Source organism: Microchirus variegatus (assembly GCF_963457635.1).
Source record: "Microchirus variegatus genome assembly, chromosome: 1".
NCBI classification, from domain to species: Eukaryota; Metazoa; Chordata; class Actinopteri; order Pleuronectiformes; family Soleidae; genus Microchirus; species Microchirus variegatus.
This window is the reverse complement of record NC_139802.1, coordinates 9037882-9053645: the sequence shown is the minus strand read 5'-3', so window position 1 is coordinate 9053645 and position 15764 is coordinate 9037882. Positions and strand designations below refer to the sequence as shown.

The following is a 15764-nucleotide window of genomic DNA, read 5'->3' as shown; positions in this document are numbered from 1 at the left end:
GTCTTCCTCTCTAAAGAATAAAGAAAAAACGATATATTCGATATAAATATATATATACACGAGCTATATTCTTCTAAAAATAACATTGAAACTTCTAAATATATGAATATGCATGTGAGTTTCACGGTCAATGATGATGATAACCAGCCCCACACTGTCCATTACATGTCACTACTGTCCATTACTGCGCCAAGGCAGTACCATCTCTAAAGCCATTAGCTGGTAAACATGTAAACTACATGTGACCCCTGTCTACAGATACCTATTAGTTATGACTCCTGCTGGTGACAGCTGTTTACACAGCTAAAGCCGCTGCTCCCGAGTCCTGGCCCCAGTCCAAATAAAATAATATCCAGTTAAGGAGAAGTCAGCCAAGATGTAATACAAGTGCCTAACATGAGGGGAAGAAAGAGTAAAGGAATCTGAGAAATGTTAATGGACTTCTTTTTTTTTTTCTTCTTTCTTCTTCTTTTTTAATCTTTATACTTTTCTGTCTCTACCGCAGTCTTCTTTCATTGTCTGGGTCCTGAAACAAGCTTAGTGAGAAAACCCTGATAGGCGAAGAAAAGTCAAAAGCAGTCACCACAATTGATGTGCTCGCTGACAAAGTGCGGCATAAAAATGTGCTGCGTTCAAAATCATAACACGGCTTACGATTTTGCCCCACAAAGAGCCAGTTTTTCCCCTCTCTCGCTCTCTCGCGCTCCGTGTGTGGGTGTGTTTGTGTGTGTCCTGAGCCAGTGTGGCATGTCGCTGGGGCCAAAAAAAAAAACACAAAACATACATGGGCTTAAGTCAACACAGACAACAACAAGACAAACAAAAAACACAAAAAGTCACGACCGCACGAACAGGCGCAGGGCTGGGCCCGTTCTCGCGGAAGGTTGGGCTCAAGGGGCGGAGAAACGTCTTGGCCTCGGAAGAGCAAAATTACAGCTCATATGCATTCGGTGACAGGTGAGGAGAAGCATAAGCTGGGCTGACAGGTGGCAAGAGTTCAAACTGTGACCTGGGAGGAGTGAAAATGTTTTAATGCTAACCAATTACGCCAAAGACTTTCCACAGTATGTGAATACATTTAGATTGGAGCCTACAATTTCAATCAAACCTTCCATTCATCCATCCTTCAGCCCTACCGCTACATCATGGAGTGAATCGAGTCAGTCGTTTTCAAGCTACTATGGCAAAGATCCTTCAGAATTCTCCATATATGGGTGACGCATTAACCATAAAATCCTGATTCACAATCGTTGCAGTCCCTATATTCAGTGACCCTAAACAGATGTCTCCTGCGCCTGTTTTTCCCCCCCAAGCTCATTTGTTCATGCCTTTCCCGTAATTTGTCACGTGTCTACCGACTATGTCACGTATTAAAAAACCCTAATCTGAATTTGGACTGACAAGACGTGGGACCCACCCACAAAAGGCTGATTGTGAAAGGCGTCGGCGATGTCGCGATTCAGTCTGGATGTTCTCAAACTGTGACAATAAAAGCCAAGCCCCGTTTCCTTTGGATCAATTTGTAGCAACGAAACACCAACAGTCCTAAACTTAACGCAGCAGCAATCGATGCGAAAAATATTAACAATGGGTCGAATGTCTGCTTTATGTGCTAATGTGAGAGTTTTTTTTTTAACAGGACACAGCAGTGTTTGGGCTGTATTATGTATCAGAAATCATCCGTGCCCATTCTAAAGCCATGTTTCCATCGTGGTACAGGTTTAGAACAGTAAAGCCATCGGTCAGGCTTGTGTTTCAAGTAGTAGTCGGGGGTTTGCGCTGTGTCAGCGAGATACTTATGTGTGTACAGGTGCGCCAACAATGAACGCGACACAACGGACGGACATTATCCAGCAGCTTGTTTTCTTTGTTTGGTTTGTGGATGTTTGTCTCAACAAGAAGTCAAGCTTTGTATGAGAATAGACTTGAAGAAACATCGGAAGGGAGCAACTGTTTTCTGTCGCCCAATCAGCTGACCAGTCTAGCTCCAACCATTTCAAACCATACCATCAATGGAACGGTCAGGGTTGGTTATTTTGGTGCTATCCGAAAAGGGGCAATAACGTATAATACGTATCATACTGAACCTGAACCGTTCCACTCAGTGGAAACATGCCATGAGACACTTAAAATCAATTCAGGGCATGCTAGTGTAAAAAGGGAAGCCGATTGCCTCTGCAGCTATTTTCTTAGTTTCGGAAACTACTGCTAACAAGAAACAACAATGGTGAAAAACAACGATGAGGTGATGGTCAAGTCATGGCCAATAAGAACCAATCAGGATGCCGTGGCGGGGAAACTTTCCCCCTTCACCTTTTCCCGCTTGTCCAGAGCAGAGATCTTCAACAAAAACAACGTCACCATGAATTTTCAAAATCCTCCGTTTTGTGGACGTCAGTGGTATCCAGGGCAGAATTTAGATGAAAAGTAACAGTTAAGAGTGTCAAAAACAACAACTGGGATTTGTAAAAATGTTGTATCCATCTTATAATATAATAGCAGAGCTATTCCAGAATGACAGTCTTGACCCTGAATAGCTCTAGTGGGATGAGCAGTAAATTCTCCTGCACCAGTGCAAAAGTTTTATGTTCTACAAGATTGATCGATCATCTTATTGCGATGGTCTGATAACAATCTGATGCAGGTTGCTCTATTGCTCTGTGCTTCCCTTTTCCCAGCACTGTCATCCTCTTTGCTCTCTTCTGTCCATATAAATCTACAGGGGATGACCCTCTGAGACCTCTTTACATCTGAAATGCAAGCTATGTCGCCCCCCCGACGCCCCCCCCCCCCCCCCACAAACAAGCCTCCACCCCTCACTCCACAGTGGGTGTCAGGGAGACAATGAGCTCAGCATCGAGGCCCAGTAATGACTCCCAGCCTTCATCCTGATTAAAAACACACCGGGTGCTTCTGCACTCCGCAGGCAGCCATGAGGCCAGACTCTCTTTGTCGCACAAGGAACGGCCTCAGCACAGCTCCACGTCAAAACACAACAAAAGAAATCTTGTGTAAGCCTCGACGCTGCAGCGTTCAAAGCTCTTGTCCCAACTGGTCCAAGTCTAATACCACAGGCGAGTCTTCATTTAGTGTAAGGTCTGCCCAACTGCCAACATTCACCCAAACCAACCCCAGCCAAAACCATAACAAGAAAACAGAGACCGTGTACAGTCCTGGGCCTGGAAGTGTCAACAGTGGGGCTAATATAACCTGCCATTTGCACGTCTTTTAAATGTACCTTTTTTTTTTTTACAACATCATAAGTAAACTGGCAAACAACACAGGTGCCCTCTGTTTTTATTAAGTGTTCAATTACTGGAGAATATCCGTGCAGCACTTTTGCTGTAATCCAAGATAGACACAGTAATTGTGCAGTCGGTGTAGGTGACAGTGGGGGGAGGGGGGGGGGGGGTTGCTGCACCTTTACCTCACCATGTCAATACTTAGGTCACCAAATTACAGGAGAGCTCCGCAGAGAGAGGCGCTTTATTGCATCTGACCAGTTTACTTCCTCCCAATACCGAGCACATCGCATGCTGAGGTTTATTTTGATGTGGTGTGTAAGCGTAATTAGAGGTCCCATAAAAACAGCGAGAGGGGGTGAAAAAAGGACTCCATCTGTCGAGCGTTAGGGGGTGAGCACTGGGGTAGCGATCTGAGCCCCACTGCTGCCTGCTTTGTCGAACGGCAGCCATTCGAAACAGGCCTGGATACAAACAGCCTTAAAGCTAGACTAAGCGCGCGCGCGTGTGTGTGTGTTTGTTTTATGCACATGCCGGTGTATTTTCTCAAGGGGCCTCCTTTAGTTTCAGATTTCCAGGCCTTGCAGATCGATGCAAAGTAGGTACTGGTCGGCACGCACACAGGGAAAAACACACTGACAAGGCAAACAGGAGCAGATACAGAGCGTTGCTGCTGGTTTAAGAAACATTAGACATTAAAGATTCCTTTCCTCTTGGATGACTCAATCCCTACAGCACATTTTTGGGAAGGTGGGAATCAAATTCACACCGTGTCAAAGAGGGCTTCTTTTTTTTTTTTTGCACGCCACGACGTTGTTTGACGTTTTGAGGGGGAAATTCTGTTAATTAGATGACACGATAACACGTTCACATCTGTATGTTACATCTGTGGCTGGAGCCAGAAGCCAAGTAGCGCGGTTTTAGCATACAGACTGTAAACGGAGAAGGGCCTCGCCGCGATGTGTCCGACGGAAACCAAATCCGTCTTTCAGCACCTCCGCGGCTCGTGCATTAACACGTTATACCTGTGTAAGCCATTTAAACGTGAAAACAACAATTTACTGCGTTACGGAGGGTGATACGTTATTTCTTGGCCCCCGGAGCAGTCACTTTGTTTGGTCTTTGCTCGTCGCCCACCGTACGCTCCGACCCAAGGTGTAATAAAAAATAATTTGTAAACATGTTTCATGTTTACGCTACGATTTTTTTTTTTTGACAGATTACACAAAAGAGCTAAAAGCGTATTAATTAGTGAGCTTTAGAGGCGCTGTTATGTGGCTTTTCTTACTTTCGGGCCAACTTTAAGCTGTTTCCAGTCTCCGTGCCAAGCTACGCTAACGGCCGCTGGCTGCACATGAGACTGGAAGCGACCTCCTCGTTTAACTCGCGAATAAAACGCAGCAAATAACTTTGTCGTAACGGAGCCTATTTTTAGGTAAAGTGTGATTTTTGTTGCTTTCACTGTGTAAACAACAAAAAGGGGAAATTGGTCGTTTTAAACAATTCCCCCATAATCACAGTCCCCAAGGGGAAGAAAGGGAAAAAGAAGACAATGGATGCCTATTGTGCCCATGTCATTACCTGGAAACAGCTCTTCATTGAAATCTTTTAGAGGTGTGTGTAAGTAATGTGAGCGCTAAGTCTGGATGTGTACTTCAGTGTACGCCTTAGGGGCTCAATCTCCGGCTCTGGGCAGCTCTCCTACCTATGAAGCTGTTGCATGAGTCATTTTTTTTTCAAAAAATGCTCCTTTTGTGTTGTTGGTTTATGTGTGGCACTTAGCAATGATTCCCACATTAGATTTTCTTTTTACGGCCCAATAAACTTGAGAGCATCGGACCAAATTGGCCGGTCATATTTAGTAGCTTTATAAGGAAACGTATTAAGGTGTAATTGCTTTCGGAGAGGAGGGAGTGTGCAACTGAGAGAGAATAGGTGAGGGTAACAAAATCAGCCTCCAGCTCTGGAGGGGGACACTGCCGTTTTTGTCTGCAGCTTGGGAGTTTCCGATCGCCGTGAGGAAATGTGGGGCGCATTATAAGGTTTCAGAAAATACGCTTTTTTTTTTTTTTTTTCATTTCACATTTCCGGAAAAAATGAACGTTTACAGTGTGGTAAAAAAAAAAAAAAAAAAAAAAAAGTGGTCTGAAATAAAAACATCTGTTTGACATTTTTGCTTTGCCAGCATATGGGATCCTCTGATGACAATGATTGAGGGAGGAAGAGAAGATCCCCATGAGTAGTTGTGCTTGAAAGAAAAAGGAGGGGAGGGGAAGGGGGGGCAAATCTGTGCACAGTGAATATTGTTCGCTTCGACCATCTTCCTTTCCCGTACTTCAGAAAAGTGAGACATCAGATAATTTGTCCGGTAAATTTGATGTATTTTGACAGCATTATATAAAGAAAAACAAAGAAAAAGTGAAACTTTGTCATACGGCGTCCAAAAGAATCATCCCCCCCGTGTCCTTCACGCCAGTAAAAAGTTCATGCCACTGCATGTTTTTTTTTTTTTCCCTTCTGCTGGGGTTTATCGGCAGTGTAGCATGGCATGAGTGCACTGAGGAGCCTTTCACCAGCTTCATCTGATACTGCTGTGACTCGGAGCAGGAGCTGCGTTTGCGGGCCAGGATCGACATGCATGGGTTAGTAGGTCAAACAAGGAGCTAGTCTTTCGGGCTGAGTTTGAGGGCTAGGTCAGACTAATGTGATTTATCAATACTGCACATAAGTGAATCATTGTATGTAATGGCCATTATAATCCCCTGGACAGATGGAGGATGTTATTGGTTGAAGCACTGGGGGTGGGTGAAGCTGGATGGGGAGGAGTACACGCTGCACTTGATGTCTGACTTGACGTCTCGATGAGAGCATCAGAGACAAGGGTCTGTAGGGTGTCCTTATATATTCCCACACACACACACACACACACACACAGAGAGAGAGAGTGAGTTACACTTATCGAAGCTTGGCTGACAGAGCCTGGGAGAGAAAAGACAAAGCTGTGTTCCTTGATGCCAGGTCTCAGGCTCAGGTCAAGACTCGGCTCGCTGTAATCCCTCTCAGGTGATGCTGTTCACATTCAGCCATTTCCAGCTGATCTGCTTAAATATGCCTTCCTCATCCCCTAAAAAAAAATCCCCCACCTCTCATAAACTAGGACAACCTCTGAGGAGAGGAGAGCTTTGGTTATTAATTATTATCGTGTCAGACCATCATTACCAAACAAACAAATAGCCAAACTTCATATGTGAATATGTTCCCGAATGCATCATCATTTGAAAATGTGAATTTTCTACCTTCAGGAGGAGAGGAGAGTCCTCTGTTGCTCTGAGAGTGATGGATTAGGTGCATTGTGGTGGAAGAGAAAGGGGTCAGGATTGGGAAAGGGTTAAAATCACCTGGATTACAGTGGCGGGTCATGTGAGAAAACTTTGCTCACAGACAATTCATCGAAGGAGCAGTTTTCTAATTTTTTTTTTCCAAACAGTGGCAGAGCCGGTTTAAAAAGCAGCCACTTGGAACGCTCCCTCCCGTCCCAGTCAGGCACTTAATCAACATATTATATTGCTCTGAAGTACCGAGTTCCAACATTAACACTCCTACAAACCTGGGACTTAGTATGAGCTTTCAGCACACCCTGGCCTGATTTACAGGGCTGAGAAAAAAGGTGTCATTTTTGTTTAGAATCACTTATCTGGTTCCCAAAGATGCTTGACTCTATTATTTACGCAGTCAAAAGCTAGATTTGACTTCAAAGTCATTTAAAATAATCCTTTTTTTTTGCCATATTGTTAATTCACACACACTGCGTTGAAAGATGAGGGCACTTTTAAGCCACAAATTATGACTTTTGGCTCTATTTTCTCTGTACTTTGGCATCCGAAGCTCACTTCACACACCCTTGTTGCAGACTGTCACTGAAGTACAAACATTTTTTAATGCATTTTTGACCTCACTGCCTCCACCCTGGTTTCAGCTAATCATTTTTGTCCTTCAAAAAAAAAAATAAAAAAACACATCTGAGAGTGGGGTTGAGTAACAGATTACACAGCTGAATGTGATGTGAAGCATGCTGTGGCCTGCTGGGAATTCAAATTTGGCATTTCTGTGCAGACGTGGAAGGGTTAACGGTATCGTATGGCAACTTTTCACCGGTCTCAAGTGCCATTACCTATTCATTACCTGTTAAAACATCGTAGGGCCCCCGCTGTGTGTCTCTGTTCCTTCAAGCAAGCACTGCTACTCTGGCCTGTTTTTATGTAGTCAGCAGGTGGCATCATTAGCCAGAGAATAAAAAATGAAATGTTATACCCTTGTGTCTAACTATGATATCATAGCAGGGCTCATTGGCATCATGTCCCTGTTTCTAGTGGGCAGGATTGGGGGTAAGGAGGTGTAAATTTAATATGTTTTGCCATCTGTTTTACATGAATAAAGTGTGTACGTACAGTTACTGCAGCCAACTGGTGGGTTGGGTCGTGCCATGCACTGTGTGAGCAAGACAAGATCAGCCCTGAAACCACACAAAGATCCCAATCTCGACCGTGCTCGGGCTCGAGTCATTCGCACTGGCTGTTTTTCTCCTTGACATCCCTTAATTATAATGGCAGCTCTATCCCCGACACCTCACTCTATCTTGCGGCTACGTGCGCACAGTATATCACGGGAAAAAAACTTGCCTCTTTTTTTTCTTCTTCACGTGCGTGTAAAAATGAAAAAAAAAAATTGCTGAATTATGCAGGACGTGTTTTGTTAAGCATAAAATAGTTGTGCCTGGGGAGCGGCGTGTGGCCAAATTGAGTTTTGAACGTGTCTGGGTCTCAACACTCTTGAATGGTTTGGATAGCTCCCCCCGTGCGTGCCAGACAGGCTGTATATAAAGCTGTCACAAGAACCTTGAGGGCTAGAAAAATATTCAAGCATTTCTGGGTCCGATTGGACAAAGATCTCTTACACATGCTCCTTTCAATATTATCGCGATACACAGAAGGAAGGAAGCAAATACAGGAAAAGTTGGCCAGCTGCCACTGCTTGCTAGAATGGCACTTTTGGAGCAAAGTGCTCTTCTCCCCTACACACACGCACGCCTATACAAACACACTCTAGTCTTTCAGAACGACCATAAAGCCAAAGCTACAACCTGTACATATTTGCATGGGATTACTTTGACAAGTGTAACATCCTTCCCCGAGAGCTGGAGGTAACAATGTGTAGTTTATAGTGCTTGGCCTAAAGCTGATCTTGAGGTCAAATGTGTAAGTTAACCTCTTGATCTCATCCCCACTGGTTGCCACCCCTCCCTCTCTCTCCCTCTCTCTCTCCCTCTCTCTCTCTCACACACACACACACACACACAGACATGCACACTGCGTAAATAAACAGACCCCCTGAGGGCGAATGAAAGGGGCTGTGATTTGCTGCTTGACCATCCAAAATAACCCTCCTCTGTTTTCTCTAATAAAAGCTTGATCATAGCCAGGGAAAAAGTGCATTCCACCTCCTGCACACTATCTAAGAAGAGATCACGCAGTCACACAGGGAGAGAAACGCGCGGAGGAGCTGAAAAACGTGTGTGTGCCAGTGCCCCGCAGTGATTGCCTGATTATTTGCAGATGGGCAGTGGAGAGCTTGCAGTGCGGAGGTTCCCCCCCTTGGCACGCAGCGCATATGATTAAATCTGTGATTGCCTTCAAATTTACAAGACCCCCCCTATCTTTCCCCTCTCCCTCTCTCTCTCTCTCTCTCCTTGACTCTAAATGAGTTTCTTACACTGTACTTCACACTGACCGAGTGTCGGCTCGGGCCAAAGGTCCGTTCCACGGTCTTCTCATCATCTGGTCTCACTCTCTCACCCTGAGGTTCTTGGCGACGTGTTATGTCACAGGTCTGAGGAGGAGTCGGCGGGGGCCACTTTTCCTAATCCCACTGTCTCCTCATTCATTCAGAGGAGAGAGAAGTATTTACAAAGGAGCTGATCCCCCTCCTCAGCTCCCTGCGCCTCCGCTGAGCGATTGTTACGCGGGCTTCCTACCAACTGTTCAAAGTCGTTATGAGATCAATTAAAACCAGCTTAAGGGGCTGGAGTGGAGATGTGCAATTCATAAGTCAGGGAGTGGGATTCCGTAACTATTCATTAAATAACTCGTACAATACGAGCCTCCCACCCCTTTCTATTACCCGCTGCTCTTGTCCCGCAGCGGCAGATTTTTTTTTTTTTTTTTACTAGTTTCACATGTAAATTATATTGTTGGGGCCACAGCGTCTGGAAGTGGCGCTTTAGAGACTGTCGACGCAACTTGTTTTAATATTAATCTTGGTCAGCCACGCGCGTGGCCAATTTTGCGCACATTTTACGCATTAGCTACCGGCTCCGCATCGTTACATAATGTGGAAAATGTTCTCGGGGAAGTTAATAAGTCACACCAGATGTTGAAAGATTAAATTGTGGCTCTGATTTAGAACGTCTCAGCCAAGACAGTCCCCGAATGAAGTGTCTCCGAGGATGAGGTCTCACCTGTGTGCTTTCAACATCAATCACTGACATATTTTGACTTTTCCGCGCGCGCTGCATGCGCTCAACTTTTGAATGTAAACATGTGCGTGTACGAGGAGAGACGGCTGAAGAAAGTGTGTTTTAGGGAGCTGTGTTCCGTTGCCTCCCGTGACCCACACGAACTCTCTGGACCAATCTGATGTGAAAGTCACTGCTTGTTCGACCTGTCTGCTGCGCGCGCGCGCGCTGTGTGTGCGTGTACGTGTGTACGTGTGTGTGTGTGTTACCTCTTTTGTTTCTCCTCCAGCGTTGCGACGGCGCCTGACAGTTGCTGTACTCCATACAGTTCAATACTATCAGGGCAAATGAGAAGAGTCGAAACTGCATCTGGACGGCGATCTGTTGTCCGGACTCCAGCAAAAAGGTGCCAGCAGCAGCAGCAGCGGCCGCTTGGAATGAATTCTCAGAGTTTGTAATGTCCTCCCCCCAGTTTCCTTAGACGCTCCTCAAATGTGTCAAACATCAGACGAGATGCGACATGGTATCACGTCGCCGATCGGGATCATTTTATGGGGCGCGCTGATCCTCTACTCACTCAAAAGTGTCTGTTTGGGTTTGGCGCTGCGGGGAAGAATGACAAAGGAGGTTACTGTGATAACAGTGTTAACGAAATCAACACCTTTCTAAAACAGTGATGCGTAAAGGTGATATCAGCGGGGGGATTAGACGAAGAAGAGGAAGAAGGGGCTAAAAAAAACCGCGTCTGTGTGTTAATGTGTTGGAACACTCGTAGAAGCAAAAGGCACTAACGCGTACTGCTCAAACGCCCCCCTCCAAAAAAGAGCGCAGCCGTGCGTAATAGTAGCCAAAAACGCTCCGTCAGAGTGATAACGTGTTGGTGTAGCCTCTACCTTGCATCAGATGAAGTGAGGGCTAATTCCGCTCCAGTCCACTTTAGGTTCCCTCTGAGTGCAAGTGTGGCTCGGGAACACGCAGCATCCCTTTTTGTGTGAGAAACTTGTGTCCCCCACGAGAGCACAGAGGTCGAGGAGGAGGAAAAAAAAAAAGGTGGTGGTGGTGGTGGCTGTAGAGGGGGATTTCCTTTCCTTCTCTCTGCAAAACGCGTTTAGATTCCGTTCACCTGGGTCTCCTTCACTCAAGACTCTCCCTCGGTCGCGTCCTGTAGCGCAGCAAAAACAAAACTCACATGTGTTGCACTCTTTAAAGCGGAAAACCAGGACCGGCGAGTGGAGCGCGACTCTGTGCGTGTGTTGCGCGCTGCTGAGGTTGCGCGGCGACCGACTCCAAACTGGTCCTGATGCTTGCTGCCTTTTTCCTCATATAGCGCCCGCGCCGCCGTCACGTGTGGACATTTCCAGTTCTGTGTTTTCCTCCTATTTAAGATGTTGAAGATGACATTTCGTGTAGTCTCCCCCCTCCTCCTCCTCCTCCTCCTCCTCACCCACCCCGCTCACACATACATACACACCCTCCCCCGCGCGCGCACACACACACCCTCACCGGTACGAGGTTGCCTCTGGGTCCTAGTGAGCGGAGCAGAGCTGGATTATAATTCACCAGGAAAAGTTTTTTTAATATATATAATTTTACCAGGCAAAAGTAAATACTTCATATTCTTCATAATGGAACAGTCTAATAATAAGTTATAGATGCACTGATCTATATAAGTTGAAATTCTCATTTTGGAAATCAAAAGTAAGCCGAGTAAATTGCAACACAGACAATCTAGTGACTATCTGAGTTTTTATTCCACTGACGATGGCCTTACTGAATAATTAGAGGTTCGCCAAAAAGCAATTATCTGCATAATGTGCGTAATGAGGTGGGCCCGCAAGTCAACCATCGCGTCACGCCTCTTTGATTCCTCCCCTCCTCCTCCTCCTCATCATCATCCTCCTCATCCTGTGAAATCAATGATAATCGTTGGGGAGAAACTATAATTGTGGAACATGAATAAATCATCCAGTTATTTCTGAGTTTTTTTGTTGTTTTCTTTTTCCATTTCTGAACGCGGCTTTTTTTTTTTTTTTCTTTTACACTCACTGACCCATGCGACAGTCATCGACCCGAGCACGTGCGAGGTGGTCAGCGCACAAGTTTCTCCTCACGGTCACAAATGAGTCAAACAAATGAGGCTGGCATCGGTCCCGCTGCTCTGTGACGTTCAAACGCCGGCTGCAGGAATACTGTTGGGAGAGAATTAGAGAATAATATACATGAAATAATAATTAAAAAAAATGGAATAATCTGATCTGACACGACACAAAAACACTCACTTCTAAGAGCCTCTGTACACCAGTCTGTCACCTTCAGCCACATCACTGTTAAAACACAAGATGTGAATGCTCTACCCCCTTCAGCCACTAGGTGTGGCACTTAATCTTTTATTTATTTCTGGAAAATAATTTTAATGTCAAAGCAGTTGATTGTTTTTGTTTTGTTTTTTTAAATCAACCACTTTAAACAGGACTATTACATCACATAATAATATCACAACAGGTTGAAGCATTTCCTGTGTCACCATTTTAACCTCTGGTCCGGTTGACCTCAGATCACACAGATCTCCCCATGTTTGAGGAGCAAAAGTTCATTTCAAAGCTGCTTTTATAACTTTAAATACAGAGGAAACCAGCAAAAAGGAGATTTCTGCGCCCGGACACTAACACACACACACACACACAACTGAAGTTTCCATTTCATCAGTGGAACTGATTTTGAAATTATACATATACTGTATATATTTGTGGGAGTGGGGTGGGGGCTGGAGGGGGGTTTGAAACAAAAAAGGAATTATGGACGTTTTCTTTGGTAGTGACCTTTGTCCTGACTTTGTTTATTTATTTATCTATCCAGAGAGCAGTGACAGGGATCGTGGTCAGGACGGCTGTTGGCCACAGGCTGTGCCGCTGGTTTGGATTTGTCTCCAAAACAACATCTTAAAGTGCACGGTTAAGGTGAATGTGATAATTTAGGCCCCAGGCACTTTTATGTTCATGATGTGTCATGGGGAAGGAGGCCGGTAAACCAATCACTTAATTCTCTCCTTCTCTCCCTCCTTTCCTCATTGCAGTGCAAAGAAGCAAGGGTGGTGGTGGTGGTGGTGGTGGTGAAGGGGTGGGGGGTGACGTCAGCATTCGGATGGTCTGGCGCTGGGCCCTCAATGCCATAACAGCAATGAGGGGAGTGTTATACACACTGTTCATCAGAGCTCCAGACAGGATGGTCTTCAGCGTGGGCTGCTGTCACAGTTTACTATAAAGGCAGAAGACAGAATAGAAAAAAGAAAAAAGAAAAAAGAAAAAGTCCAGATTGGTCATTTGACTGCATCTCCAAAATGTCAAGGACAGGATGACTGAGGCGTACGGAGAAAGTTCAGGTTATACTTAGCAACTTTCCATGTTCGTGGCTCCAAGCGGAAAGAGGAGAAACTTCAGCCTCCAGAATTGATCCAACATGACTTTTACAAACAAAGATGAAACGTCGTTGGGCAAATGAACAGACACAACTTCAAGGTGCACTTGAATCATAAAACCGGTAAATCATGCAAAAAAAAAAAAAAAAAAGATTGTAAGTTGATATAAAGTATTAAAAACGTATCCATCCACCTTCTGAATATGACATGGTGAAAGTCTCAGCGCTCAGTACGCTTCAAATGTGACTTTAAAAAGTTTGTTTACAAAGAACACAGGCTGTGGTCAAGGTTGGATCCACCACAGCAACGACCGATTCCAGGATTTCTAAGTGGGAAGAAACATGTCAAAACATTCATAAAAACGACTATAACTTATGATACCAACAGATGAGAGATGCTGGAATTAAAAAGCTCCTATAACAGGTTCTGAAAACACATTTCCTAAACCAGCCTCTGAAATAAATCACAGGGTCACAGGATGAACACAAACTTTGCCACCAAAACAAAAACTGGAGTAAGGACTTCACGTCTTCTCTCACTTTGTTTCTGTGCTCGTCTCACGTCCACACAAATAGGTTTTAAAAGGACAGCTTATCATCACATTTCGACTTTGACACCTGGCATCCACACTATTCCAGAGTTTCCACTACTGGCCTTCTTTTATTTTGAAGGGTCTGAAGTCAGACACCGAAACACTTGGAAGTGATGATGCTGGCAGTGATATTCTCTTCCTGATTGGGTCATGTCAGTCACATGTCATTGTCCTTCATATTTTGTCCACAATACACAATATTTTTTTGCAACTTTTAACTAACCAGAATAGACAATATGCTTCCTGTTTACATCAAGCACTGGACATAAAGTCACGTTACAGGGGGTTTAAGGAGATGATTCCTAATACGGACTGAAAATGCTTCAGGGTTTTGCAGTATGTGAGTTTTTATATGAATACAGATTAGTTATTGCCTCTAATCAATATTATTTTCAGAGCTTACCTCTGATCTCTTAACCCAGGTTTTCCAGGAGCCTCAAAGGTCCAACTAGTTGAAGTGAAATAGCTGTAAAGCATTTGTACATTAAATGTGAGCTCAAACATTCATACAACTGTCCTGATGGTAAACAGTAGGCAGAAAAACCTGCATCCTGACAAACATCTAGAACATTACTTTGTACGCATCAGAAATACATTAGTGAATTTACCAGCAAGTAAAACTGCACTAGTTTAATCCATTCCTGTCTGCTAAACGATGTGTATTCTTAAAGTATATTCAAGAATGAAACACAATAAAATAAACATTACAGTATACACCACGCAGCCACATTAATAAAATAGGTGATTAGCTTTTATGTTTTGGCAGAGCGTTCGGCTGTCCCCCCCGATGAAAAAAAAAAGAAAGAGTCCATTTAATTTCAGCGATGTCATTTAAAACCTTTCGTGTCCTCTCAATAATTTTCTATTGCTTAATGGCTCGACAAAGTTAAAACCCGCTGATCGGCCACAACTTTAACACCAGTTAACCGTTTTATTGCTGTGGCAGATCTGCGTATGCCCAAAAAACAGACCGAGAGACAACATGGAGAAAATCCAAGTGTCCATACACAAATGTTTCTCACATCTTTTCTTTTTTTCCCTCATGTGTCATGGAGCTTTTTTGAGCATGAAAAAGGTCAGCTAACTTACGGCGGCCAATGACTTTCTCTCCCACAGGAGGAAAAAAAACAAAAAACTGCTCCCGTCGAGCCTGAAATGCCTCGTTTGCATAACGTTTTGTTTTTTTCCCCCTGTAAGCGTCTCTGTAAAGTGTCTCTGAGCAGTTAACCAGTCACAGAACGGACAACCAGTTCACCAGTCAGAGCAGATCAGGTTTTCTAGGAGGCAGGCCAAGAATTAAAAGTGAACGTTTCAGACAGACTGTGAAAATGAATAATTTGACCATTTAAAGCATGTAAACCCAGACACCCAAATAAAAATTATAAACCTGTAAATGGCCAAAACTTGAAGAGAAGGAATTCCTCTCTTTAGTCTGTCCAACTTCATCTCAGAATAACCGTGTCATACTTGTGTTAAGAATGTCAAGCACATCAAGCGATGAAGCATTCTTCGCATTTTCACGTTTTTCTTAGCCTAATAAAGCAGGTGCATTTGTACATAAAAAAAAAAACTTAAATTACATGCAAGGAAAAAGATTAAAGACATGAGGGGAAAGAGTTTTGTGACCAACTGCGATAAAGGAGGGAGGGAGAGTCGGATGACTGAGTTATGAGAAGGTCGAAAGCAGAGAAAAGCGGGGGTGGGGTGGGACATTAAAAAGATTGTGTCCGTCTGGCTAATGGTTCTTTATGGGTCCCTCATGTCCTCAGATGGGCAGGATGACTGGCAGAGAGTGTGACCACTAGTAACTCTACATCACCTCTGTTTGCCCCCTTCAGCGGACGTCCCACTCAGCAAGACTGCCCGCCACGGTGAAGCGAACCACTAAAAACACCATAAAACCGACAGACTAAACAGCCATTCATCATCACAGCACACACACGAGCCGCATCACACACACGCAGCAGTCTTGACTGTCCCACTCAGTGACTCAATGCACGCATT

General features: G+C 44.4%; 1 protein-coding gene across 3 annotated transcripts in view; it reads right to left on the bottom strand.

The window, feature by feature from the left end:
• The window catches only part of rspo2 (R-spondin 2), a gene marked incomplete at both ends in the record, with an annotated part of 56277 nt that extends 46134 nt beyond the window's left edge, over nucleotides 1-10143 (bottom strand). For 2 of the 3 annotated variants that reach the window (XM_083896133.1, XM_083896134.1), the window contains one exon: nucleotides 10023-10122. In XM_083896133.1, the coding sequence (XP_083752259.1) occupies nucleotides 10023-10122 (100 nt within the window). Of the gene's footprint in view, nucleotides 1-10022 lie in introns of all 3 variants that reach the window. The other variant, XM_083896135.1, reaches the window with a different exon arrangement.
• Nucleotides 10144-15764: the final 5621 nt, after the last annotated feature.